General features: G+C 44.3%; 1 protein-coding gene across 2 annotated transcripts in view; it reads right to left on the bottom strand.

The window, feature by feature from the left end:
• Positions 1-25,029, bottom strand: part of TLK2 (tousled like kinase 2) — a 64,990-nt gene extending 39,961 nt beyond the window's left edge. The window contains exons 1-6 of one of the 2 annotated variants that reach the window (XM_090044141.1): positions 24,594-25,029; positions 22,860-22,945; positions 10,516-10,587; positions 4,348-4,417; positions 3,200-3,243; positions 1,916-2,011 (exon numbers count right to left, since the gene is read on the bottom strand). In XM_090044141.1, coding sequence (XP_089900267.1) covers positions 1,916-2,011; positions 3,200-3,243; positions 4,348-4,417; positions 10,516-10,587; positions 22,860-22,940 — 363 coding nt within the window. In that variant the 5' untranslated portion in view covers positions 22,941-22,945; positions 24,594-25,029. Of the gene's footprint in view, positions 1-1,915; positions 2,012-3,199; positions 3,244-4,347; positions 4,418-10,515; positions 10,588-22,859; positions 22,949-24,593 lie in introns of both variants that reach the window. The other variant, XM_090044140.1, reaches the window with a different exon arrangement.
• Between the last annotated feature and the right edge of the window lie 1,935 nt (positions 25,030-26,964).

Genomic DNA, 26,964 nt, shown 5'->3' with positions numbered 1-26,964 from the left:
GAATGGTGTCTGGAATAAGCTTTGGGGAGACTATGTCCAGGATTCCTAAGAGTTTGAGGAACCAGTGGTGACAATTCAGAACAACAGCATTGAGCTTGGAAGGAAAACTGGATTTGATGAACTTGAACCTGAGGACATTCGGGAGTTGATCAATTCCAACAGGGAGGAATTGAGCAATGAGGACCTCATTCAAATACAGCAGCAGAAAAGCCAGGAAGAGGAAAATTCTAAGAAAGATGTTCAACCAGCAAGGGCCTTAACCAGCAAAGGCATTGCTGAAGCTTTCAAACATCTTGAAGTTTTTCTTTCCTAATTTGATGACAATGACCCTGGCAAGAGGAGTTAACAATGAAGTCAATTGTTAGAGGCTGCTTTATGATGAAAAGCAGCAGCCCAAAATGCAGCCATCAAGTGCATTTCCTGAAGAAGGAATCCAAACTTCTGCTTCAACCCCTGCCTGCCACCACCCCTCAAAAAAATCCTCAGCCAAACATTTCAAGATCCCCTGAAACTGACACTAACTCTGACAGCCCTGATTCGGAGTGCTGAAGGAAGCCAAACGAGCAAAAATGTTTTGCTATAGCTATAAGCTAAAGCTAAGGTTTGCTTCCATCACCAAAAAAGTGAAGACAAAGACTATAAAGAGCACATTCATAAAAAGGTGACAAACTGATTATACTGATATTATCAGTTTTGACTACAGAGGGAAAGCCAGCTATCAAGATATTTAGCATGCTTTTGTATTTTAAGCAAAAGACTAACTGTCCCTCTTAAGTATTTATAATGGGATAACTGTAGATTCTGGAAGAAGAAATATCTTGAATGCTGTATTCAAAATTTCATCTATAATGTTTCATTATTTTTTTTTTTGTATAAGACTTGAGAGGAGCTTGAAAGTTAAATGCATTAAAAAATGTCAAACATGATTCCACAGACTTAGCTATCTCACTTAAGGCAGGAAAGTACTCTTGAAAAGAAGTCAGAAAGAAGACACACTGTTTTTCTTCCAGTACACTACAGTCCCAGTAAGACTTCAATCTGCCATACTGATCTCCAAATGAGAAGCTTGAGAATTCAGTTCAAGCCATTATCAAAGGCCATGGGGCTTTGCTTTGTTGGTTGGTTTTTGTTTTGTTTTGTTTTTTTGTGGGGGGGAGTAAACAGGCCACTTAGGTTATCATATCACAAAAATCAGCTTCGTGAAATGTCTTGAACTGTTTTAGAACAAAACAAAATATTAGTTACCTCTTCACATTCGGACCTTGAAAAAAGACCTAAGTAGCCCAATGAAAGTGTCTTGTTGAATAATCTGGTAACAGATGCACAGACCTTACCCACCCTGACAGTTTTGCTGTTTTCAACAAAGGCTACGTATACCTGAAGACAGAGAGACCTTTCTGCAGTAATAATGCTATGTATAATAATGGTGGCCCTAGAGACCCTAATCACAACCACAATATCACTCCACTAGGACTGTACAGCGAAAACTAGTCCCATTCTTGGAGGAGCTCGCAGAGGAAGAGGAATTCAACCTGCAAGCAAAGTGACTGAACAGCAAATAGATTAGCTCCACATTTTATTATTAGGTACAGAAGCAGATCCATAACCCTCAAACAATTTTTTTTTTTTTACATGTTTCAAAATAGATAGGATACTTTGACATCAAGAAAACTAAGACTGGACTACCTACTCTGAAATATACATCCTCATCAAGCCCCAGAGAGCTGGCTTCATAACAATGATGCAGTCTTATATCAGAACAGATAGAAGGATCACTAAGAACTGGTTCAGAGACCAACAAAAAACCTGTTCCTAACGGTCACTGTTTTGATCTTCTACTCTACTAGGACCTCATTTCCTGTAGCAGATGTAATCATTTTTATTGCTTAGCATCTTCCTCAGAAAAAGTACTTACTGGTAAGGGATTGGATAAGGAATGCTGCGGTGAGGATCTGGCAACAGGTGGCACACTTCTGCCAGGACTGGTTCCTGGACCACTTCCCCCGGCAAACTGAGCAAAACAATACACATGATCATCAGGAGCTTCATAAAGATACTATGCCTAAGGAAATTTAGTGGGGAGAGATGAAAGCACAACACTAATCTTAAGACAAAACACAAAGCCATTCCCAACAAACTCTGGAGATCTATTTTATTAGTTAGTGCATACAACACATGGTAAAAATGCCTCAATGTCACAGATTGACTGAAGATTGATTACTTTAAAAAGGAAAGTGAATGTGAGCTATAATTATGTTTATAAACAACTCAAAGTAAAGGTGAATGGATCAAGATAGTTAAACACATCCATGCCAGATGCAATTTATTTTAAACTATGTTCTTCAGGATAAACCAATTTCTATCTTTCTAGAGTTAGTAAGCACTTTTTCCCCTGGGCACCCGTTAAGTCTAGCTGTGCACCAAAAGGTGGAGGCACACCTGTAGCACTCAATGCCAATCACTATCAGAAGACAGTATAGCATATTAGCTGTAGCACTGGTCTGAAGTTCTTGCATTCCTGCACTCTACAGTTACATACCAATCAATACCCAAGGACTGTAAGAAATAAGCACCAGCAAAAACACAGCTAGCTGCAAGCCATGTAAACTATTCAGCATAAATAGAAGAATAAACTGTGAAGAATAAAAACCTTCTAATTTGTACACGCTTGGAAAGGGACTGTGGGAAATTTGGAAGAGCTAACAAAACAGCAATGGGTATACTCTGCAAGTGAAATGTGCTAGGGTTACCTTCAGCTTCAGTTCTGGAAGGGACTTACACTGATGTTTAAGTTGTAAACAACAGTGCTACTGAGAGATATTGTCTAACATTTCTTTGTTGGACCAGATCCTTACTGTTGCAATGGACTTATGAAAAGGAAGCTTCAGTATCACAAGACAAGATTCACAATTCCAACATAAGTCCATTTTAAAACTTTTGAAAAGCGATTCTTAGTTAATTTCTGTAATATTGGCTTAAATAAGAGTTAGGTTAAGATGAAACAAACTACCAAAATACGCAGATTGTCTGCTTTAAACTGATTCGTAAACCTATCAAGATGACTGATACAAATCACTTTCTTTGGAAGGGGAGATGGTAAAAACAAATTAAACTACGGATTTCCCTTTAAAAAAAAAAAGAAGTTTCGAAAAAGGATTTAAAATAGATTTTTTACATAAATACATTAAAATTGTCTTACCTCAAAATAATCACTAATCTTATGTCCCCTAGGAGTGCCTTTACCTGAAAGGAATATAAAGTTTGATCATTTATAAACAAAAACTTCTGATGTCATATTGAGAAACCTACTCACGTAAAAGCAACAAGCATATTTAGGTATCCGTTACATTTGTCCAACTTCACATCACCTATAAAAAGCTTCTGAACAGCAACAGTCTGTCCCAAAGTAATTTTTTTTAAATGCCGAAACTTTGAATTTGCCAATTTTACAACTCTGAGTTAGTCAAATTGTGTCAACTGCAATCAGACTATGTACATGAATGCAAATTTCAAAGGAAACTTCTGTGGTCATGGTAAGCAGCAGGAGGGATCTCTCAAATTTCCCTTGAGATAAGCCTATAATCCACCTCTGCTTCCAGGCAGCTCATTGTGCTCATAATGATAAGTATATTAAAAAATTACCACAACCCAACCTATGAGCGTTCAAGAGATAATGGTGGTCACATACATGTTAGTTAAATCACAACACCCAGTACTACAGGTAGAGTCCTATAAAGAAGCTCCTTATTTTGTTGTAGGAACAGCTTTGTATTGCTAAAAATAACTTTCTCCTATTCTCCAAACGTTCATTCACTAAGAAGGATCTGAGGACTTGGACTGGAACCTGTGTTTTTTTCTTAGTTCGTGAAGACAACATTTGCTGTTTAATACTTGTGAGTACAGCCCGTTCTCTAGCTAGTTGTTAAATTAGGTTGCCACCAATACAAGGAACAAAATCTATGGAAGTGTTTCAAAGTTCAAGAAAATGCAAGGGACCAAGATTTCAAAATGCAAGATATCCATGTAACGCCTCAGAGCCACATCCAGCCTCTTTACAAATTCGGCTTTGTATTTTAAATTCTTTCAAATTCTTAAGTAAAAATAAATGCCACTTTTAAACTACTTTAGGAGTGAATGTTTTTCTTATTTTTCTTACAATGGGGATAACAAGGCTCCCAAAGGAGAACTACATGATCACAGAGTAGTATGAACAGTAAGTTCATAACAAGGTACATGACACACCCTTGAGGTGAACCGTTAGTCTCTTTGGACACTGTGACTGCGTTAAGTATATAGCAATTACCAACTGTTCGGAAATCCTGAAAAGGAGTCAGGAGAATGGCCTACCTTGACTGGTCTCATACGGTTCTGCTTTCCTTTTCCTGTTCCGCTGGTCATTCTGTTTTTTCTCAGGAGTCTATTAAACAATACTTCAAAATTAACATTTTTGCAGTTATTCCAGAATTTAAAACAGACCAGCCAAAATACAAAATAAATAGACTGCAATTCACTAATGGGCATTCCAAGTCCCAAATGCATTTGTACTTAAAGAAACAATAGCTCTCAAAGAGATATTATGTTCCAGTGTTGTCCACTCATTTCTGTAGTCACTTTTCCTCTTTCAAAGAAACACACAGGCTTAAGTCTCCTCTACTCTGTGCTTCTCACTCATTAGGTCTAGTAGAGACCAAGTGTAAAATTCTACTCAATCTGAACACTAGTGTTAGACCAGCACAAACTGATTGTTAGGCTGGCTACATACGAGGCCAGATACTTTTCAATGGAGTAGGTGCCAACTACACTTTAGTACTGAAGTGAGATTCTAACCCTGCTCAATGCAGAGTCACAAAATCATCAGGCTAGGAGAGGTCATCATCTGGTCCAATTGCCCTCTCAAGGCAAATCATCCATATGTAAACCACTCTACACAAGTTTTATCCAGCCCAGGGGATGGCAACCTTTTCTGAGCTGCACATCAGAACAGCTTGACCCCAGTCTAGCACAGGCCAAGCAGCTTTGGCAGCATGTCAGTGGCAGGCAGGGTTTCCCTGAACACCTGTTAGAGTAAAAAAGCTGGGAACTAGGCCTGCGCTGCTGCTTCTCCCAGTCCCCTGCTCCTTGGTTGCAATGCAATCGTAGCTTCCACCTAGAAGGAAGCTGTGCCAAGACTGATCAGTTGGAAGTTGCTTCCACCCTGCTGCAGCTTCTCCCCACCCCGTGTCCTATCCAGCCCAGCCCAGCACAGCACAGCACTGCTTACGCTATAGCCTTGGGGAGTAGGGTCAGGGGCTGAAAGAAGTGGCAGCAGTGGTTCACACAGCTTCCAGCTCCCCTGGCTCCAGAGCAGCTTTGTTCTCAAGCAGGCACAAGCAAAGCCCTTCAGCTCCAGTGACTTCATGTGCCATATGTTGCCAACCCCTAGTTTAGCCCATTAAAATGTCCCAAGAAACCATTAAGGCAAGAGAAAGGTGGGTCATCCTGCTCAGCGCTTTTCTGCAGTTCAGTCTTAAAGAGTCCCATGACATGCTATGCAAGTATTTGCATTAATAGATTTAAGGGTCTTAACCAGGGTGGTATAAAATAACACTTAGGCACTTAAGTCCACTTAAATACCTAATGGATATAACAGCATCTGGCACCTGAGGGTTCTGCATTGAGACTCAGTCTGTTTAGGGGCCAGTAGTAGGGTTTCAGAAGTATAAGCAAGCTAGGAGCACACACTGAATTGTTTTTTCAAAGGGACATAAGCTCTTAAGCAGGATAGATAAAATTCAACAATCTAAAAAAAAATTTGATTTTTAAAACTGTTTTTGTTAAAATACTCAAAAAAAATAAATTAAAACTACCTTTATATAAGTTTAAGATAGGTTAAAGCTCAAAGATATCATCATAGCATAGGGATTATAACTTCTAATAATATGCTATTTGAAACAATATATTCATGCAACCTTTCTAGAAAAGTTTTATAAATAGGTCACAACAGGCCATGGGACGATATTAGGGGCCCAATATTATGGGGTTCCCAGAGGCTCCTCTATAGATTAGTAAAGATTGAAGAAAACCACTCTACCCAATAGAACTCAGTGCTCAATCTAAAAGATCTCTGTGATGCTTAGTTTCAGTTCTCAAACTATAGATCTGTCTCTCGAGTGATAACATTCTTGGTTAAAACCAGTATATGGAGATGAGAGAACAGACCTGATTCCCTACCCATCAGCGCTATCATCTCTCTGCAAGTTTGTGTACACAGAGCCAAACCCTTACCTTTCACTAAAAGTGCAGTTTTAAGGAATTAAATGAATAAAGGATATCAAACAACACGAATGCAGTTTTTGTAGAAAGTAATGAGTAAACCGAGGCTTCCTGAGCAGTGATTTAAATCAATTTGACTTAAATTAAATCCACCATGCTCTTAAGTCACTTAAATACTTCTGAAAAATCACAGCCCAACTGATTGCAACTCATTCAGTACCTGAATACCAGTACTCTTATCAACTGGAATACACACAATGGCCTCTTATTATAAACTGCTGGACAGAGGAAAGAGCAACTAAAGCACTTAAAGCATCTTAAACTGCCTGAGGCTTGAAAACACAGTAATGCACTGTTACAGTGTCAAGAAAACTGTTAATATTTTAGTTTCAGATGATTTTTATATTAACAAGACTAAGTTTCAAGTGCTTCCACTCCTATTTGTTCAGTTGTGTAACCAGCAGGACACCTACTCACTACTGGAACAGCTACAGGCTAGGAGTGTATCCACTGGATCACCTTGAGCCCTTTAAAGCCCTTTAAGTCATTCTTCAGGAAGAGATGAAATATCCAGCAAAACAAAATGCTGAAAACTTGTTCTTAATCTTCCAATAATCAAAAGCTAGACCTGCATTCTGGTGAATAAAGGTGGCAGGGGGAACCCTGATTTTCCACAATAATCCCACCCTCGAAATCAAATGCCAAAATATATAGGTATTCAGAATGTATTTTATTATAATGGACTGAGGCACTGGTAGGCTTCCAATTTGCTTTAAAATTGTAAATATATCATAGATTTCATAGACATTTGGGCTGGAAGGGACCCTGGAGGATCATCGAGTCCAACCCCCTGCCCAAGGGAAAGGAAGTCAGCAGGAATCATAGGATCCCAGCAAGATAAGCATCCACATGTGACTTGAAGGTGTTCAAAGTGGGTGCTTGAACAACCTCTGGCAGCAGTCTATTCCAAACCTTGGGGGCTTGGACAGTAAAGAAGTTCTTTCTTATATCCAGCCTGAAGTGGTGGAGTTTGTGACCATTCGATCTTGTCATCCCTTGGGGTGCTCTGGTGAACAGATGTTCCCCCAGATCCTGATGAGCACTCCTCATAAACTTATAGGTGGCCATCAGATCACACCTAAGCCTGCGCTTTTCCAGGCTGAAGAGTCCCATGGCCCTCAGCCTGTCATCATAAGGTCTGTTTTTTTCCTGACCTCTGATCATGCGCATGGCTCTCCCCTGCGCTCTCTCAAGCTTCTCCACATCCTTTTTGAGTTGCAAAGCCCAAAACTGAATGCAGTGTTCCAGCTGCGGCCTCACCAAGGCCGAGTACAACAGGAGAATGACGTCCCAGGATTTGCTTGAGAAGCATCTATGGATGCAAGCTACCGTTTTGGTTGCTTTACTAGCCACACTGAAGGCTCATGTTCATCTTGTGGTCAGTCATGACCCCCAAGTCCTTTTCATCTGTAGTACTGACCAGCGTAGCACTGCTGAGCCTATAAGCTGCAGGTTTTTCCTCCCAAGGTAGAGAACCTTGCATTTTTCGGTGTTAAACACCATCAGGTTCACGACCACACATTTCATGAGTCTATCAAGATCTGCCCGGATCGCCCTCCTGTCCTCAGGTGTGGATGCTTTACCCCAGAGTTGTGTCATTGGCAAACTCGGCCAGTCCATTTCGGACACCGATGTCCATAACATCTTCATCAGTGTTGAACAGCACAGGCCCTAGGACAGAGCCTTGATGGGCCCCAGTGGTGACTACACACTAAGACAATTGGCTCCTGTCAACCACCACCCTCTGGGTCCCACCACAGAGCCAATTCCCCAGCCAGCGGATCACGGTGAGGTCGAGCCCACAGCTAGCCAGTTTAGCCAAGAGGTGATCATGGGATACCAGATCAAAGGCTTTTTTAAAGTCAAGATATATGACATCAATCTCTTCCCCCTTGTCCAGGTGATAAGTCACGTGGTCATAAAAGGAAATGAGATTGGTCAAGCAAGACCTACCCGCAACAAATCCATGCTGGGTATCCCACAGGATATTGCCGTCAGCTAGTCTGTTAAGGATGGCCTCTTTGATAATCTTTTCCAAGACCTTCCCCAGGTTAGAGGTCAGGCTAATGGGCCTGTAGTTTGCCGGATCTACTTTCCTTCCTCTCTGGAAGATACGCACCATATTGTCCTTCTTCCAATCTTCGGGCATTTCACCAGAGCACCAGGAGTTCTCAAAGATCCATGCCACGGGCTGAGCTAGTGCCAAGCGCTTCCCAACTCCTTGAGTACCCTTGGGTGTAAACCATCGGGGCCAGCTGACTTGAAGGTGTCCAGCCTGTCAAGGTGTTCCTTCATGAGGTCAGCTTTGATGGAGGGTAAAGAATCTCCCTCACCCGGGCCTCCCTGACCCATAGTGGGCAGGGGCATTCCATGGGACTGGTGAAAAACTGATGCAAAGTGCCCATTTAGCAAGTTTGCTTTTTCAGGGGCATCGATTGTCAGTTGTCCCATCTGGTTTAGCAGGGGTCCAATGTTGCTCTTGCTTTTCCTCTGGCTCCCCACATATCTAAAAAAGAACTTTTTATTGTCCTTGATATTTGTAGCTAACTGGAGTTCCATCACAGCCTTGGCTTTCCTGGTTTGCTCTCTGCAGGTCTGAACCAGAGCTTAATATTTCTCCTTGGAGGTGGTTCCCGTCCTCCATCCTTTGTAGGTCTTCCTTTTAAGACACAGGAGGTCTGCCAGTTCCCTGGAGAGCCAAGGGGGCCTGCTGTGCCCTTTTACTGCCTTTCTTGCGAGACGAAATAGACTTTGCTCACGCATCCAGGACCACTTGTCCTGAACTCCCCTCCCCCTTGGGCTGTGGCCCTTTAGGGCCTCACTGACAAGCCTCCTTAAGTTGTCAAAGTCAGCTTTCCTGAAGTCGAGGATTTCTGTATTACTGACTGACTTGCCAGCTTTACAGTGGATGGTGAAGGTGATCAGCTTGTGGTCACTGTCACCCAACCTCCCTTCGATCATTAGGTCACTGGTTACGTCACTCCTGGTTGCCAGTATAAGGTCAAGCAGTGCTTTACCTCTCGTTGGCCCCTAGACTTCCTGCGTCAGATAGAGGTCATCCACGCACGAGAGAAAGCTTTGCAACCGTTCAGATTTGGCTGAGCGCTCTTCCCACAAGATGTCTGGGTAGTTAAAGTCTCCCAAGACAACCATACACCAGGAACACGCAGCCCCAGCCAATTTCCTGCAAACTCCTTGTCAAAGTCTTGACCCTGGGTAGGGGGTCTATAGTAGACACCCACCATAGTATCCCCTGCGCCGTGTTCCCCAAGGATTTTAACCCAGAGGGTCTCAAGTCATCCATCGTGGGTGCTATCATTAGAACACTATGTTAAATTGATTCTCTCTCTCTGGATATGTACATATGTATGTACATACATGAGACAGAGAGAGAGAGAGAAAAAGAGACAGAAAAACAGAGAGAATTAGCGGTGCTTCATTTTAATAAGGAAAAATGTGGATTTGAGGGGAGGATTTAAAACCAGAAAATTTGGGATTTTTAAACAAAGAAAACCAGGATCTCTGTAAAACATTACTAACTTGGGACATTAAAGTATAACTTTACAATCCATCTTTATTACTTCAGCAGTCATTTCCAGGTAATTAATAATGGAGGAAGCATAGTCTTCCACCCTATGTCATCTATATGTTTAACTACAAATTGTTAAAAGCTTAATATGGCAGTTTACACAGACTCCCAATTTGTAAATATTTTTGAAGCTTCACATACAAATAAGAAGGACAGTAATTTGGCAACTTCACAAAGGCTGCTTTTCTTTTGACTTGGGCAAAAGTGCAACTGAAACAGCAACTGAGCATCAAAACAGTAACTGAAAGCTTAGTTCCAGAAGTCAGTGCTCTGGAATTACACTTGAAGGTAAGAGACATAGATGTGGGATTTCACCTGGGACAAGTCTTTTATCCTGGGATCCTACAGTTGTACAAGCTTTAGGTACTTGTGAAGTATCCTAGATAATATTTTTTTCCTGGACAAAGAAGGCTAATTTGAATTAACTGCCTTTCATTCCAGGGAATGAAGTTCTACTGGACTTGAACTCAGCCTAAACTCCTAAGAAATGTATTATATGCAGTTCTTCAATCAGGAGTACTTTATTGCTGGGTCTCACAATTTTAGTGGGCATTTTGTTAGCCCAATTATGTTTATCCTGTAAATGAGGACTATCAAGTATTGCAACTGCTTACCTCCAATTCTTTATCACTCAGAGAACCCACGCTGCACAAGCTCTGGTTGGAAGACTCATTATTTAATGGACCCTGGTGGAAAAAAATAAAAGCCTCTTAAAAACAATTTTCATACAAGGTAAGAGAGCTGCGAGTATGACCTGGTTTACTGATCCACACCTTTGAATGAGTGTCAGTGATTTCTGTATTATCTGGTATCACATCCTATCTAATAGGGAAGAGCTACCAATGGACTAAACAAGGGGTTCTCAGATTTTTTGTAGTCTGTGTACCCCTCTAATTCCAAAGTAACATTTTGTCTGTACAATCACACTGTAACCTCTTAAACAACCTGAATAACTTCATGGAGTTATTCTTCATTCCTCCCCAGGTCTTTCAGCCATTTATAGTTCCCCTTTCTTTCCCTTCCTTATAGTTACCTTTCATGTGCACTTTAAATGTTAATCATAGGCCCCAGTGCAAAAGACTAAAATAATTACCTTGAGAAAGAAAAAATTGGTTAAGTACAGTGCAAGACTCAGGTCTTCAAGAAAGTACTTGCTTGACTAGGGAGCTAAGAATTTAGAAGTATATTCCATCTGGCCAGTTGACTATTGCTGCTAGCATGTATCAACAGCATCAGCTGAGATTGTTTTAATGCATAAAATGTGCTAAGAAAATTAACAGAAAACACTATGGGCAACAGTTTCACCACTAAGGGCTTTCTTACTGTGAGTTACACAAATGTTGATCAGTACTAGTGCTAGCTCAATTTTGGAGCAGTCACATGTTCAGGTCTGCATGGGCCTGGAGGACTGAAAGGTAAAAGTCGTCTCCTACCCCCACCCCAATCTATCCCAGTTCCCACCCACCCACCCCAGGGCATTACTTGCTTGTAGCTTCCTGAGCTGTCTGTCCCAGTGGAGCAGGCAGGGATGGGGGAAGGCAGGGAGCAGGAATTTGGGGTGCTGCGGGATGGCTGGGGGGGGGGGGCACTGCACCCAATCCAAGCCAGCAGGGAAGGGCGTGGGAGGGGTGTTTACTCTAGGTGTAGCCTAGAGCAGTTGCACCTTAATGTAACATCAGCAGGGTACCATGGATCAGAGATTACCCTGCCCTGGAGTGGTGTCACTTTGATCCACATGATGGGTGCTTAAAACCAGTAGATGGTGTTAATGTGAAGACAATCCAGGGGTTAAGAACTCCAGGACCTGCCCAAAATTACTGTACAACAAGACCCTAATAACACAAGACAGGAAATTTCTATGACTAATCTATTTGTTCTCCTGTGATTAACTCCAAGCTAGAGAAGTTTGCTCCCGTCCTACCAAAGTGACAGAATGCAGATTTTGGGACAGATTTTATACTTGTATTTGCATGCCTTCAAATTTTATGAATATTTCTGTTGTGTCCTTAAAATAGAAATCTGCATCTTTAAAGGCCCAAATTTCTTTGTAAATCTCTCTCTAAGTCTGCATTAAATTCCATCTCAAAGGGCATGCATGAACCACATAACTTCACCATTATAGCTTGGTGCTCTTGCACAAAATGCATCTTTTAACTAAGCAAATTTCAAGAAATTTTACAGTTTGAGAAAAGGTATGAAAATATAATTAATAATCAGCGGTTCAGTCTCTACTGCAAGAACAGCAGGAGAAAACTGTCTCTTCGGTAAACCGTGAGCATCTTTTCCTTTTTACATGCATGTCTTCTCCCTCTCTACAAGTCTTTACTAGAATCACTTGCGAGACGTTATTTTTTCTCCCTGAAAAATGTCAGCAAGTGGGGCTGCAACAATTTTTGGGCCCAAGATGAAGATGATTTTAATCAACAAATAGAAAAATGAATGCTAAGTATATTTTCCAATAGGAACAGCATGAAGGCATCAGTGAAGATTTCGAACAGCCATGAAATACTGTTAAAATTGTCAACAAGAAAGCAGCTTGCACTGAAATCAGAAACCTATTACTTTGACCTACAACTAGAGGTGCACCAATACATTGGTCCATATCGTATTGGCACTGATAAAAGGAAAATTGACATCATCAGCAATTGGCTTTTTTTTGACTGATGCGGCCAATAATGTCACTGATAAATGCTGAGCAATAAATTTGCACAGTTGCAGCATTCGTGCAGTCAGGAGTGCCACTGCGCACACCCCAGGTGAAGCATGGGGGGCATGTATCCCCCCCAGATTTGTGCAAGGGGCAAGGGTGGGCTGCTCACTATGTGCCTGGGGGAACTGCACTGGGCTCATCCTGGTGGGGGAGGCTGGGCCAGGGCAGGTGGCAGTGCTGGGACAGAGAACTATGGCAAGTCTAGGGTGGTTGTAGCCCTCCCTCGATTCCCTCCTCCCAGCACTGCCGCCACCCACCCAGAGTGCAGCCCTGGCCCAGGCCAGCCGCCCCACTGGGAAGAGCCCAATGCAGCGCCTGGCCCCCAGAGGCAGCCCACCCTTGCCCTGTGCAAAGATCTGGGGGGCACATACCCCCCCATACCTCCCCTGGAGTGCACGCAGCGATGCGAGCCACGCTCCACCTCTGCAGACGAGCCACCCACAGCTCCATCCCACAACCTGCCCCCACGCCAGCTGTGCACTGCCTGCTCTTCCCCCCTCCAGTCCCACTCCCTTCCTCACCATGGGGGCCTCGATCTGCCAACCACCCCCATGCACCCTCCCAATAGACTTACCAGCTGGATGCTGCTCTCTAAGCTTCCAAGCTGCATATCAGCTATTGGATCAGTATCAGCCAATATGGCAGGTCAACAATCAGCCATCAACTCAAAAATATCTTTATCAGTGCACCCCAACCTACAATTTTTATCTGCTCTATTTGTGTAGATTCTTAATATGCCAAAGTTTTTATTGCAGTCAGTTACTTCTCAATATACTGGTGAAATGGTCATCTCTACTTCTAAATAACATTTTGATTATACCAAGGCTATTATGTTTAAAATGAAGTTAAGAAAGACACAAACTGACTAAAAATCAAAAAGTTCAAAGCAAAGACACACATATGGTAACTAACTTCAGTTGTTGCAATATTACAATTTTATCATTTAAGTACATATTTGTTTCCCTTATAAGAACTGGAATGGTCATAATTTTGCAATGCAAGAAGAGAGAAGTTACATTAAATACATAGTTTAAGCTAGTCTAAGATTCTCATTTAAAAGAAGTCCCTGACATTTGAAGAAAGTTATTCCAGACAACATGCAAAATTCCTTCCTATTCTTTTGTTGCAATGTGCACGCAGAAAGAGAAAAAGTGTCAACTACAGCAAATCTAATTCCTACCTATAAACACATGACAGTTTTAGAAGTGTGACTTAAGTTTGTTTAAAATAGGATGTTTGACAGAATCCTGTACTCCAATAAGCAGCCACGTGCTTTTTTATTGCTTGGCCAACAGGGCTTAACACAGGGGTGGGCAATTATGTGGGCCCTAGGGCCATATAAGGAGTTTGATGGACTGTTGTGGGCCGGGTCATGCCCCCCCACACCCACTAAAACTCTCTTGAGGCTTTGGGTTGGTGGGTAGCAGTGTACTAGGAGTGAGACAGGTGTGACCCACTCTGCACACCTTGCCCTGTGGGTACAGAGGGCGGGGCATGGGGGGGTGTGCATGTGTGAGCAGGGCTCCCGGGGAGCCAGCCAGGGGTGAGGGGGAAGAGGAGTGGAGGGGGCACATGCAGTAGAGCTTGCCCAGTTGGTGGCTGTCCCTGCAGCGCTCCTTATGGGGCTGAGCCCCACCCAAGGCCTGTGCCATGCTCCCACCCATACCTGCTGGCCCTGGCCTTGGCCCCAGCCCCAGGCTGCAGCCAGTGTGCAGTTTCTGGTGGGGTTGTTTGCAGTGGGGCTGCAGCCGGCCAAGCTCACCTTGTTACTGGGAGGCAAAGGGAACAGAGCAGCAACACCCGGCTGGCTGCAGCCACACCAGAAGCTGTGCGCTGCCCAGGGCCACCAGCTTCCTGCTTCCCTCACCTTCAGCGGGGGCTGCAGCTCCAGCTCCTACCCCTGCCACGCTGCTCTAGGTGGGCAGCTGGGAAGCATCAGCCAGGCAGCTCCTGCCCAGTGCACTAGCTCCCGGCCACCTTCCACCAGCTCCACCCACCCAGCGTGATGAGCAGCCCCTGCGGGTAGGTGGAGTGGATAGAAGGCAGCTGGGAGCTGGAGCCAGAGCTCCATGTGCTGGGCAAGAGCTACTCAGCTGAAGCTTCCAACCTGCCCACCTACCCAGAGTGGCATGGCACAGCATGCCAGGGACAGGAGCAGAAGTCACAGCTGGAGGCAAGGGGAGCTGAAAAGCCCTGCCGGCCCTGGCCCTAGCCAGTGCACAGCTTCCTATGGCTATTCCTGGTGTAGCTACAGCTGGCTGAGTGCTACTCTATTCCCCTTGCCTCCAGCAGCCACTTCTCTTCCACTCCTGCCCCCTGCTGCACCACTCTGGGTGGGTGTGGGAAAGGGAGGGGAAAGCTTCAGCCCACTTGCTCCTGCTGGAGGCAAGGGAAGCAGAAGAACATCCAGCCACTTGCAGCTACACTGGGAACAGCCCTGCCAGAAATTGCATGCTGACTAGGATCAGGGATGGCAGGAATGCAGCATAGGCTGCCCTGGTAGGATCAGGTGATGCTCAGCCCCATGTGGAGCACCACAGGGGCAGCTGCAGGCTGGATCCACCCAGCTGGCAGGCTGTATCCAGCCTGCGGGCCATATTTTGCCCACCCTTGGCTTAACAGCACAGAAGTGCCAATATTAACCTTAACTACAGCCACATGAAGATAGCGCGTATAAAAACTTAGCAGATCTTATGACTAGTGGTAACATAAGGTTAAATCAGCCCATGTAAAAAGCTTGTCCACAAACTACCAGCGTTGCTTTCTAAAACGCTTCATTTCTTTCCAAGAATCTAACCCTAGCAACATATTCAAGACATCAACCTACTGTGCAAGTGTTAAAGCTTTATGAGGTACAGAAGTGTAACAGCAAATTAGGGTCCTTCTGTCTCAGGCAGATATATGTTAGGAGCCTCTAACATTATAAAGATTAAAGTGGAAGTTATTTCCACACATTCTGAAATCCTACAGTCTCCATTTCACACATGGTAGCAAGAGTCAGAAACAACTGCCCAAAAGGCCACATTTGAGCTTTTCAAGGAGGATTATGGTTAAAAGGACATTTGAGTTTTTCAGTATTTCATCCCACTGACCTGTATTCTAGACTAGAGCAGCGTAGAAGAACTGTTGCTGCCTGCTCCCTTATACACTTCAGGAGTGGTGGGCTGAAATTACCCAGCTGGATCCAAGGTAGACTGACCCTTTCACTTTCTCCTCTCTGCTCAGCCACTACACAAGTAAACCCCTCCACTGCTGAAATCTTGCTGGAGCCCCAATGTCACAGACTAGAAAGATTGGCTCTGTGGACTAGATATATCCTGTAGGCCATAAACTGTCAACCTCTAATGTAAGGTAGCCAGCCTACAGCCAGAAAAGTCTCTATGACCAACAGCAACATGAAGTTATCCTTAATGATGTAAAAACCAAGCAGATCTTTATTGTTTTTAGTTAAAATATTAAGCTTCCAGTTGCTTACCCCAGAAACACAACATGGAACCTGAAAGTCACATATGTTCTTCTATACTTGACATCACCATAACCTATAATAAGTAACCTTAATCTAAAAATTAGCAGCCATGGAGTGCAAGCTGGATTCAAGTCTGCTTTGCATATGAACAAATTAGTCAACTCAACACTGACCACAGATTCTGGAAAATGTGAGTTCCTATTTAAATTCTTTATAAGGTTTCTCCTAAAAGCCAAAGACAATATGCTTATACAACCAGCAGCAGTAAAACAAGAAACAGCGAGAGTGGACTACTTTTCAATTCTACATTGTAGCCACAATCTGAGTAAAGTGCTCCAGCTCAAATGAATAGCAGAACAGCGTCTGAAGGGTAGACATGGAAGTTAAACTATACCACTGTGCCCATGCTGAACATGCAAAAGATTAATCAAATACTGTTTGCAAAGACATTTCAGTAGGATCTCATTTCTCCTCCTTCATCCCAAAATAAAAGGTGATACACAGAACTAAGTACCTTGCAAAGTGTTGGCCATGTTTTATAAAGCAAGAAGCTGAGGTGTCACCCATATAATTTTATTTTAATATTTTATAAGGAAGGCAAATAAATGAAATATCATATAGCATATCAGCAGATGACACACAAGTAAAACATAGGTTTTGACTCCCATTGTTAACAATGAGACCACACCAATCACTCCAACACTGAAATAATGGAGGCCTGAGTGCCCAGAGAGCCCAAGGAATATGATGCAGTCCTCACCTATGTAGCTCTCCTCATAATGCTATTTGAGAAGGAAAGGCACAAAGCAGTAGTTTTCCTCAAGTCCACTAGCACAGACATTTTAGCTATGCAAGAAGAGAATGACTTATTAATAAATGTTTAGGACTGGGAATCCAGAAAAAAATGACAAAGCTGATAGGGAAATACAGATTGCCCGAGCGAGTGACTAACAACAGAGGGGTGGGGGTAAGGAGGGGAGCGCAAATGCAAGTCCTATCCCAGGGTAATAATGTGGTTTTTGTAGGTTTTTTCCTACTTCAACCTGCTTGTCTCATGCCAATGAACAAGGAACTGTGATGGAGGCAAGCCACCATGATAGGCCAGTTAAGTAAGGAGTTTCAGTAGTGTTTACCCAGTGGCAAGACATGCACTGCTTACATGCCAAGTAATTTCCTTCTGATATAAGACAGGGTGTTTCCCACCGGTGATTCACATGCCTGAGTGCTGCTGTACCTAGGCCCATGCTTGATGTTCCTGTGCATACTACGATGTCCATTCAGCAATTCAGATGCAACAGTTGGAGTTACTTGCAAAGTTCTTCAAGGATTTCAAAAGCCTGATCTCATTTCTCCATAGGGAGAAAGAAAATAACAGACAAAATGTATTCTGTAGGATAGCCCTCAACTAAAACTCCTTGACAGAATGTGGGCCCAGTTAACAGTATCTTGTCTGACTCCAACTTAAGTCAGACTGCTCCCCAGCATGGCTTACCTTTATCATCTTAGCCATCCCAATTTGTCAAAGAACTACTATCAAGCCTGCTTGCAACAGTCTGGCAATACGTAGCCCTTCCACAACTTGGTTTAGATGCTACTCTTCAACCATGATCAAAGAAGTAGCCTCAAACTACTGACCCTGCTTGTCACCTGCTTGGAAGTGGTAGGTATGTTCAAAGGTGACATCCTGGCACAGCCTCATTGAGCAAAACACATCGCCCATTGTTCTGCATGCTGAATGCAAGGGACAACAGGCGATATGTTTTCTGCCTTCAGAGATGTGACCCCAGACATCTCTGGGGCACGTCTCTGTAAGCAGGGAAAGCTGGGCAGGAACTCTCAGAGTTTGAGGGGCTGGTCCTCTGTGGAAATTCTTGGGGTGTGCAATATCAGGCCCCTCAAGCCCTGGGAATGCCTGGCCAGAGCAGCCTGAGAGTGCAGGCAGCTCCAGGTTGCTAGTGTTCTCCTGTCATACCAAATAGACATCTGTTGCAATAAAGTGGCACAAATTATAACTACCTTGTGCCACAGTCACACATTAGGACATTTGTGGCATGACAAAAGGCCTGGATGTCTATTTGCTTTCACTTTGTGCCACCATGAGAACTTCATTATGTAACAAAAAGAAAAAAAATTAACATCTTTTTCCAGCTTAAGGTAGATTTCACAATAGCATCCTCTGCCATAATCCTTCCATCAGCTCACCTGTGGAAATGTACCTTATTAGCTCAAAAAAATGGGATCTTTCTTGGGTGAACTGAACTTCTGCAAAATTCCACCACTGCTTTTCAACAGGGAAAGCAAGGAGCTTCATAATCAGATCACACAGGGTTTAAATACAAAGTCAATTTCTCTTAGTGTCATTATAAATTAAAAGTTTGCTTTCATAGAGATTTACACCAACACAATAAAAAGTAGAAGGAGGTTGGTTGCAATCAACAATGCAATTACTGTGTAGACAAGCACTAATGAAACAGTTCAAATATTTTACCCTACACTTTGCTTCACCTCAAGATACAAATATAATTCTAATAGCCATCAGATTGGCAATGGCTTTAGACCTGCCAAGTAGCACTAACTACAACTTCTATCAACAAGTCAGAGAGCGTTGCAAGCCCAATTAATATGTTGCTCCCAGCAAGTAAAGTAGTATTCTTATTTCAGAGATGGAGAAACTGAGGTAGAGAGAGAGAGAGAGAGAGAGAGATCAAGTGACTTACTCTAAAACCCATACTAAATTAGCAGCAGAGCTGGAAAAGGAACACACATCTTTCCTCCATTCCTCTTCTTTGGTAATTAGACACTGCTTTCTCTTATTACATTATTCATTTCAAATGCATTCAGACAACTATCAAAACTTTGGGATCACAAGAAAAGAGTTATACCACACACTTTCTTTCTTAGTTCACAAATGCACTTCAACACCTCAAACTTCTCAACAACCCCTAGGAAAGCTTGTGTTCCCTTTTAAGAGGTAACATTTTGGGGTAGCCTTATTTCACTCAAAGGAAAATGCAGTCACTCAAATTTCAGTCCTGAACTTGGTTAGCATTGTAGCTACAGTGTTACCAAAGACTGCTAGTTGTCAAGTTCATTTGATGATAAAGGATACTCAGTTCTGGATAAATAACAGCAGCTACAAGATAAAAACCTCTACCTAAATACTGTTCTGTTTTAATGGTAGCAATATACCTTATTATGATGCAACACAGAAACATGGTGTGCAGGCACTACTTGTTTCCATTTCCTTCTCTGCTGTATTCTACAGACTAATTTAAAGACAGTGGTACTAGATACGAAAGACGAATGCTTCTCAAATCCTAGCATCTTCACTTGCACTTTCTGATAGCATCAGTCCTCTCTGGCTATCCAGAAGTGTCATACATATTTACATCGTGAATTATTTGTATGCTAACAGTGATTGGGATCGGCACAATTACAAGAAAACTACTGGGACACAATTTAGCTGGAGGATTCTGATTTCTAATACTAAGCCAGTGGAAGATTGGTATGTTGCAGAGATGATGATGATCTACTCTGATGAAGCCTAGGGGTAGGCGTGCAAAAGTGCACGCATACAAGCCCCACTTCTTATCTGATGCAAGTTTATGCAAGTGATAGAAATCCTACAGAATTACCCCACCTCACATCTCAGCCAGCCAGAGGGAAGGGAAGGGAGGCAGAAGACAGAAGGTGAGACAACAGTTATTTAAAAGAACAAACTACAGCTTGCCTTCCATGCCTACTGACTCAAGGGAGGAACCAGAGATGTCCAGTTAAAAGTATACCTCAGCTGAATTTTGCTTAGGTTTTATTTCATAGGTAAACAGCTATGGGAGTTAAATAAGCACGAGGGGCTGATGTCAGGTATGCATATAGAAAGACCTCCTTGAATCAGTACAGTACAGTACAGGAATACATTTAATTGAATGGCAATACAAGGCATCCAAAGGTCATCAGTTTAAAAAAAAAAACCAATTAGCTACATGGGTGTTTCTGCCTTGAAATATTGCCTACCTGCAACTTTGATTTTGGTCATTAAATTTCATGTTTCTAAAGAGTATAATCCCTAATCACCAAGGCTGACAATTCAGCATAGGCCCACAATACAGTTTTCAGGTGCACAAGACTGAAAGTGACCTCCTGGGATCATCAAATCCATTACACCACTATTACAGATGACCAAGTCAAATAATCCTATTTATAAACTGATTAAGTTCCAGCTCAAAACTAGTAGGTGTTTTTACCCCCTCTCTCCCAACTATTGCTACCAGAAGGCTATTACACAAAAACTTCAGGGATGCAATGGTTAGAAATGTCCTTTAATTTTTAACACATATTTGCATTTGTCTCCATTCGTTCTTAGCAACAATGGCAAAGCTGGGGAAGTAACAAAGACTATATGACCTCTCATTCACTATATATACTACAATTCACAGGAAGAAGATAAACTGGCGTTTGTATATTTTACGCTGACTTGATTTGTGCTACAAGAAACCAAGACAATTAACTGCAACAAGCTATATGCCAAATCAATATAAGGCAGGAAGCACAGTCACAGCTGCCTGGCCTATTTATCCAACAGGAAAGCATCTGAGATGTCATTTCTTCCTTTATGCAACAAACAGCAATAGAATACCTTCTATCCCAAGAGGCCAGTGCCAGACCCACTAGATGGCACTAACTCATTTGAAGTAGATTTCCTTGCACATCCAACTGGAGAGAGCTAAAATCTTCCTTCAATCTCATAAGAAGCTGTATCATGGGTTTCCAAACATGTTCTCTTTACAACACTAAACATGAAATGCCAGTGTGGAGTGTTGTGAAGAAAGACTTTGGGTCAATGCTAGGCATGGAAAGTTTGACATTAATATTACACCACAGAATTGTTGTAGTACAGTAGAACCTTTCTAATCTGTACCAGTTACTGGGAGATGCTTACTCTATTAACTTGCAATGCAAGATTATGAAGACTACGTTTATTTGGAAAATTTTAATAGACTTACAACACGATAATTTACATTAAATAATGAATATGCTACAACATTCTGTAAAGAGGCCTAGTAATGTGTAGCATACCCCCCACTGAGAAATGAAGTGAGCCCAATATGCTTTTTAGGTAAAAAAAAAGAAGAAGTTAGCAGTTCAATGATATGAGAATTAGTAAGACGGCTTTCCATATTAAGCCAAACAGTGAAAAGGCACATTCCTACCCCTCCCTCCCCCTTCCAGCAATTGTACAACCTGCTGCAGGTTTGCATTTAAAGTTTCCTACATCTGCTTTAAGAGGGTTGTTTGCTTTTTTTTTTTTAAGGAAGCATTTTCCTCCTGAGTTAAAGTACTTTGGGCATTAAGAGTACACTGTGTAAGAAAAAAATTCCCTCTACACTTCTGCCCTCTAGGAACTTTGGGAAAGTTGCACTGCTTTATCCTCACTAGTAGAATTAAGCTGTTCACACTGGGCACAGGGGGCGAGAGCAGAGAGAAAGAAGTAGGAGAACTGTACGCAGCTACAGCTGTATAAAAATGCTTTGTACCAGAAGAGCTAGGTCTCACAAGAAATGGAATAACTACTCTGGTATAAAAGGGGAAGTGTAGCAGTGCAAGTGTGTCCACATTTAAAGAGATACAACTGCCCTTTATTAAATACATAGGAATTTTTACCTTTAACTATTTTGGTGTAGAGCAAAAAATGAGTAAAATCATATCCAACTGAAAAGACCATCAACAAACTTTTCAAACTAGTGAAAAGCCTTGAATTCGCAATTTTTTATTTCCCAATTCCATTTCAGAGCTTACTTACTGCAACTCCTACACAAAGTACAATTCAGAAAATATACAAACTTAGAAGCAACTGTTCCAAATTGATGTATTCACTTAGTACTTTTTTTTTTTTTTTTTTTTAAAAAGAGGAAAATACTCTCTCTTCCCAATACAATTCTAACCTGGGCCTAAAATTTAAACCAAGTATTTGTATTATTTATTTATTATATTAGGCATCCACTGCAACATTAGCTTCATTCCACTGTCATCTCAAAAACCAGAATGTTTGGAGGCAAGAGCCCTATTAACAAACCTACAGCACTACCATCTTCTAAGAGCAACAGCTTGCCCTGAAATTTTCAACAGAAGGGTCACAATTATGCAATTTATTACCGAATGGCTTAGTCAAGAGAGGCAACTCTTGATCAGGTACAAAGTTTTACGCAAGAACAAACCTAGGATTTCACTACAGAGTTGTGGATCGCAGAATCAGGCAAGCTTACCTCTGAATAAATAGAATTTTTGATTAATTTAACTGAGATCACATAGTTGCAGCAAGCTGCTCACAAAGATCTAAACAGACAAGTTCCCAGTGGTCTTAAACCCAGTTACATGCTGAATTACACATCGGTTTAAAAGCGTGTCTACCTGAAATACTCAAATTATGTCCCCAAACTTGAGAAAGGAAAAAGATTAATTGGATTTTCATTTCCAGAATAAGCTGTTGTGTCTAACTTTTTATTTTAACTATAAAATGCCAAAAAGATGGTAACAGCCCTTTAAAAAAGGAACCTCTTAATTACAAATCTAGGTTTCTTACCATGAAGCCTCTACGTGTAGAAGCAAACATTTCTCACTTTTTCTGTTTCTATGCATCCTATTAAACATACTTTAAGAAATGTAAGTGGACAAAGCTGAGCTATCAATAAGAATCTTTCTGCTATTGAATCCACGCAACTAAATAAAATATGTAGTGTGAAAAAACAGACTTTGTGCCTGTTGCTGTGGGTATCTGTACTCACCTTGGCAACACCTACTCCAGTGAACCTGGCCTCTAACAGTTCCTGCCGTCGTGGGTCCAGGCTATGCAACTCTTCCATCATTTCTGCTGCTAAAAGGGAGAGAGAGATGCACTGTAAGATTATGAAATGCAGCCATGAGGAAAAGAATGTATGTTCTGATGAAGCTGAAGGGTAACAGCTGTATGACAATTCAGTACAACATAACTTGAAGTAAGATGATTTGCCCCAGACGGCTGTTCTTTTATTTATTTGTTTAACTGGTCATTCTGGAGCTTCATTTTTAACAGCACCAATAGTTATTTCAAGATCTCTTAATCCCAGTTATAAAACGTGTCTGTATTTTCCTATGGGATGCTTTATTAGAAAAAGGGCTTGGGGCTTTGACATTTCCATCTCTTCTGTACAGCTTAAAAAGTCTTTTCACACCCCAGTTCTCTATATCTGACCACTTCCTGAAGCACTAGATTTCCCCAAACAACGCATTCTTGTGGCAAGAACCTAGAACACACATCCTGAGATCTTCCAAGCAGGAAAGCAATGGGGAGGAAGGCACTAACACGCGTTTAAACTTCTCCATTTAGCCTGCAACATACCAAACACCCAGACACTTTTAGCTACGTTAGAGGAATTTGCCTACTGGAAGTATCTGGGTACCTCCAGGTGATCACTAACACTGGTGTCATTATACAAAGCATTTAAGAAAACATTCCTCAGTAGCTTGGGTTAACGTCCAAAATGGACAGATTCAATATTGAAGTGAAAAGAGGGAGAAATGTCAAAGTTCTTTAGAACTGTGAATCACATCTTCCCAGCTGCCCTCGGAGCAAGCCCATCATTTCCAGAAATGTCTCGTTTCATTTCCAGGGCTGCGAAGGAGAAAGAGATAAATACACAGGTTTGCTATATGATAAGCATACCAGAGAAGGAAAGTTCCTGAAGGGCAGCAGGTGCCCTCTGGAACAAGCACTGTGCAACTGCTCCTTTTCTGCTTGCTGTCCATTTTGTCCCCACAATCCCTTGTTTCCTCCAAACGCTGCAGACCAAAGTGACAAGGTCCTGGGCGAATCCAACTGGGGCCCTTTATGAGAACACGCCCAGCCAGGAAAAACAACACAACCCCAAGCTCAATAGGCTGCTAAATTTGATGAATAAAGGGACCTATTTATAAGCACCTGTTTAATAAAGCTGTCAAATGGTACCTTTCCATCTGCAAGCCAGGCAGACTTGGGGGAGGGGGGGAAGGCAGAAGCACCCCCTGCCCCACCCCACGTTTTTGATCAAGTCTCCTGATACAGCGATGTACAGGGATCCTGTGTGATCCCCCAGCAAGGAAGGGAGCTAGAGAGGCCGCCCGGGACCACCTGCAAGGCGAGCCGGGACGGGGGGCATCCCCGGCCCTGCGCTCCTCGGACCCCACCGGCGGCGGGGCGAGGCGAGGCCTGTGCGCTGGAGGCAGCGCCGGCTCGCAGAGCCTCGCAGGAGCGGGCGGGTCCCGGGCCGGCCTCCCCGGCGGGGTCCGGGGGGCAATCGCCGCCCTGCCCTGCCCCGAGCCCGCAGCCACAGGCCGCCTCCTCCCACTCACCCGCCGCTCCCGCCGCCGCCGCCGCCTCCACCCGCAGGCCCGGCGGCCGCTCGCCCCCCGCCTCAGCGCCAGGCGGGCCTCGGGCCTGTGCTGCCACCGCCGCCCGCGGCCCAGGCCTGCCCCGCTCCCGCTCGCCGGCTCCCGCCGCTCACCTGGCGCGGCCGCCCCGGCCCGGATCCGCAGCGGGCCGCAGGAGGGACCCGCTGCGCTGCTCCTGCTCCTACTCCTGCGGCGGCGGCGGCGCGGGCGGGCGGGCGGGGGAGGCCGGGGCGGCTCCGCGGCCTCTCCCGAGCCGGGCGCCCGCTGCGGAGGGCGCGCGTGGGGAGGGGCAGGCCGCGGAGCCCCGGCCTCGCGTGAGCGACGCGCCCGGCCGAGGGGCGTGCGGGCCGGGGAGGGGTGGGGGGCGGCCTCGGAGGACAAAGGCCCAAGGGAGGCGGCGGCGGCGGCGCCCGGGCGGGGGGGCACGGGGACCCGGGGGCGCCCCCGCCCGGCACGGGCAGCCCCGCGGTGGGGGTGGGGGTGGGGGTGGGGGCTGGGTTGGGTTGGGCTGGGCTGGGCTGGGCTGGGTGCAGCCGGGTCCACGGCCCCCCTCCCCCTCGTCCGGCTCGGCTCGGCTCGGCTCGGCCCGGCCCGGTAGGGATCGATTGGTGCAAAGACACTAGTGAAAGCGCGTGTACTCTCGCGAGATTTGCACGCCTGGCGGGGGGGAGGTCAGTGCCGGGAGGAGGGGGGAGGGGCGGGGAGGTCAGCGCGGGGCGGGGCTAGTGAGGGTGGAGGGAGGGGCCAGCCATGGGGAGGGAGAGGTCAGCGCTGGGAGGGGCCAAGGCCTGGGGTGGGGTCAGGGAGTGAGGGGCGGGGGAGGTCACCCTGGGGTGGGGGAGGCCCCGCAGGGGTGAGGGGGCGGGGTCTGGGGGGCGGGGCAGGCGGGCAGCACCAGTGTGCACTGGGGGGAAGAGGCTTGGTGCAGGGAGGGGCTAAGATGGGGGGAGGGGGGGGTCAGTGCCCATTGAGAAAAAAAGGGGAGGGGGCTTATAGCTCCCCCCAGCTTCTTCCCTCTCTAGTGAACTTCGGGGCAGGTGGGAGGGTGCTAACTGGTGGGGTAAGGCTCAGGGGAGACCAGGATTGCCCTGCTCTCCCACCCCAGGGGGTGCTCCCTGAGGCACTGAGGAAAGGAGTTTATGCATCAGGGAGATGAGCTTCAATCCCCCTTCCTTGCTTTCCCCAAGCTCCCTGTGGTTTCAAGAGAAAATTCCTCTCTCCCCTCACCCCCCCCCCGGGAATTTCTCCCTCTTCCTGGGCAACAAGGCATCTTGTTTGCAAAAACAGCCTCCTCTCCCCAAGGGAAGATGATGTCCCTCCCAGCCAGGAGCAAGGGGGCCTGAAGGGAAGAGTTCTGCACGTAGAGTGTCCCCAGTCTCCCAATCACTGTGCCTCTGAGGACCTGAGAAAAAACGAGACACCAGCAAACAAGTGTACCCCGCACCTCCATTTGGTGTCTTGTAAATCGTGCAGCCTGTCATTCTGACAAGCTTTTCTTATCAAATATGGATAGAGCAAGTAACAGAGAGGCTGGGTACACGGAGCGGCTTTGTGTTAACTGTAGTTTGCCCTTGCTCTTTGCAGCTGCTTCTTGCTAGACTCTCACAGAAGGGCTCAGACTGGTTACTGTGGTAGATTACTTTGCAGTTTGTCCTTATTTCCCTTTCTTAGAAGCCCTGGGGGCACCGTCAGACAGAGTGTAAAGCGCCATTGAAAGGCATTGCAACTTGCTCTGCTTTAAGGCTGAATCAGCTTTCTGAAAAGCAAACAAACTGGCGGTGGGGGTTGAGGCTTGTTCAGAAAGGAAGTGGCCAGGCCTGTCCAAAGGGAGGCAGGCATGGATTAGGCATTGGATAGGAAGTTGCTGGGGCTCTGGATAAAGGAGCTGCTTTCTAGAACTGCACTGTAAGACAGGAGATATTCTATAGTTCATGCATTTGCAGGTCAAACGAGTGTTACTGAAGTCAAACTTGTTTTACTGCAAATACATCAAAGAAATTTTTACAATCAACCAGGAGTTTACCAGTTTGTCAAATCTGATGAAGAGTACAGCTCAGCGAATGACATGGGGCATCTGAATGCATGGGAAAAGACAGGCTTGCAGTATTGTAAGGACAGGTCAACTGTTTTATTTTAAAACAATGGTTAACTTAACAGAGGTCCAAGCCATTTTTAACCTGGTCTTGCAAACAAGTTGGAAAACGTCTGCTGTTTCTTACAAACTGCACTTCCTGTACTGTAACCTATTTCTCAGCAGAAGATCCAGGCTGAGGAAGTAAAAGCAAACTTGTATCTCCCTCAGGCAGATACACAATAGGACCACAAATAGTGACAGGGCTCTCCAAAAATTATTGTAAAAGCCCTTTTTAAAAAGAACCTTACCTTGTAATATTTCTTAAACCATCTAAATTATTGCAGCTAATGGCCATACTCAGTTTAGAGCAGGGTGTCAAGTTGGTGTCAAGCATCCGACCTACAGAGCTG

The sequence above is a fragment of the Crocodylus siamensis genome, chromosome 4, assembly GCF_052110815.1.
Source record: "Crocodylus siamensis isolate JL-2025a chromosome 4, ASM5211081v1, whole genome shotgun sequence".
Taxonomy (NCBI): domain Eukaryota; kingdom Metazoa; phylum Chordata; order Crocodylia; family Crocodylidae; genus Crocodylus; species Crocodylus siamensis.
The sequence above is the reverse complement of the archived record's forward strand: the minus strand, read 5'-3'. Positions and strand labels throughout refer to the sequence as shown.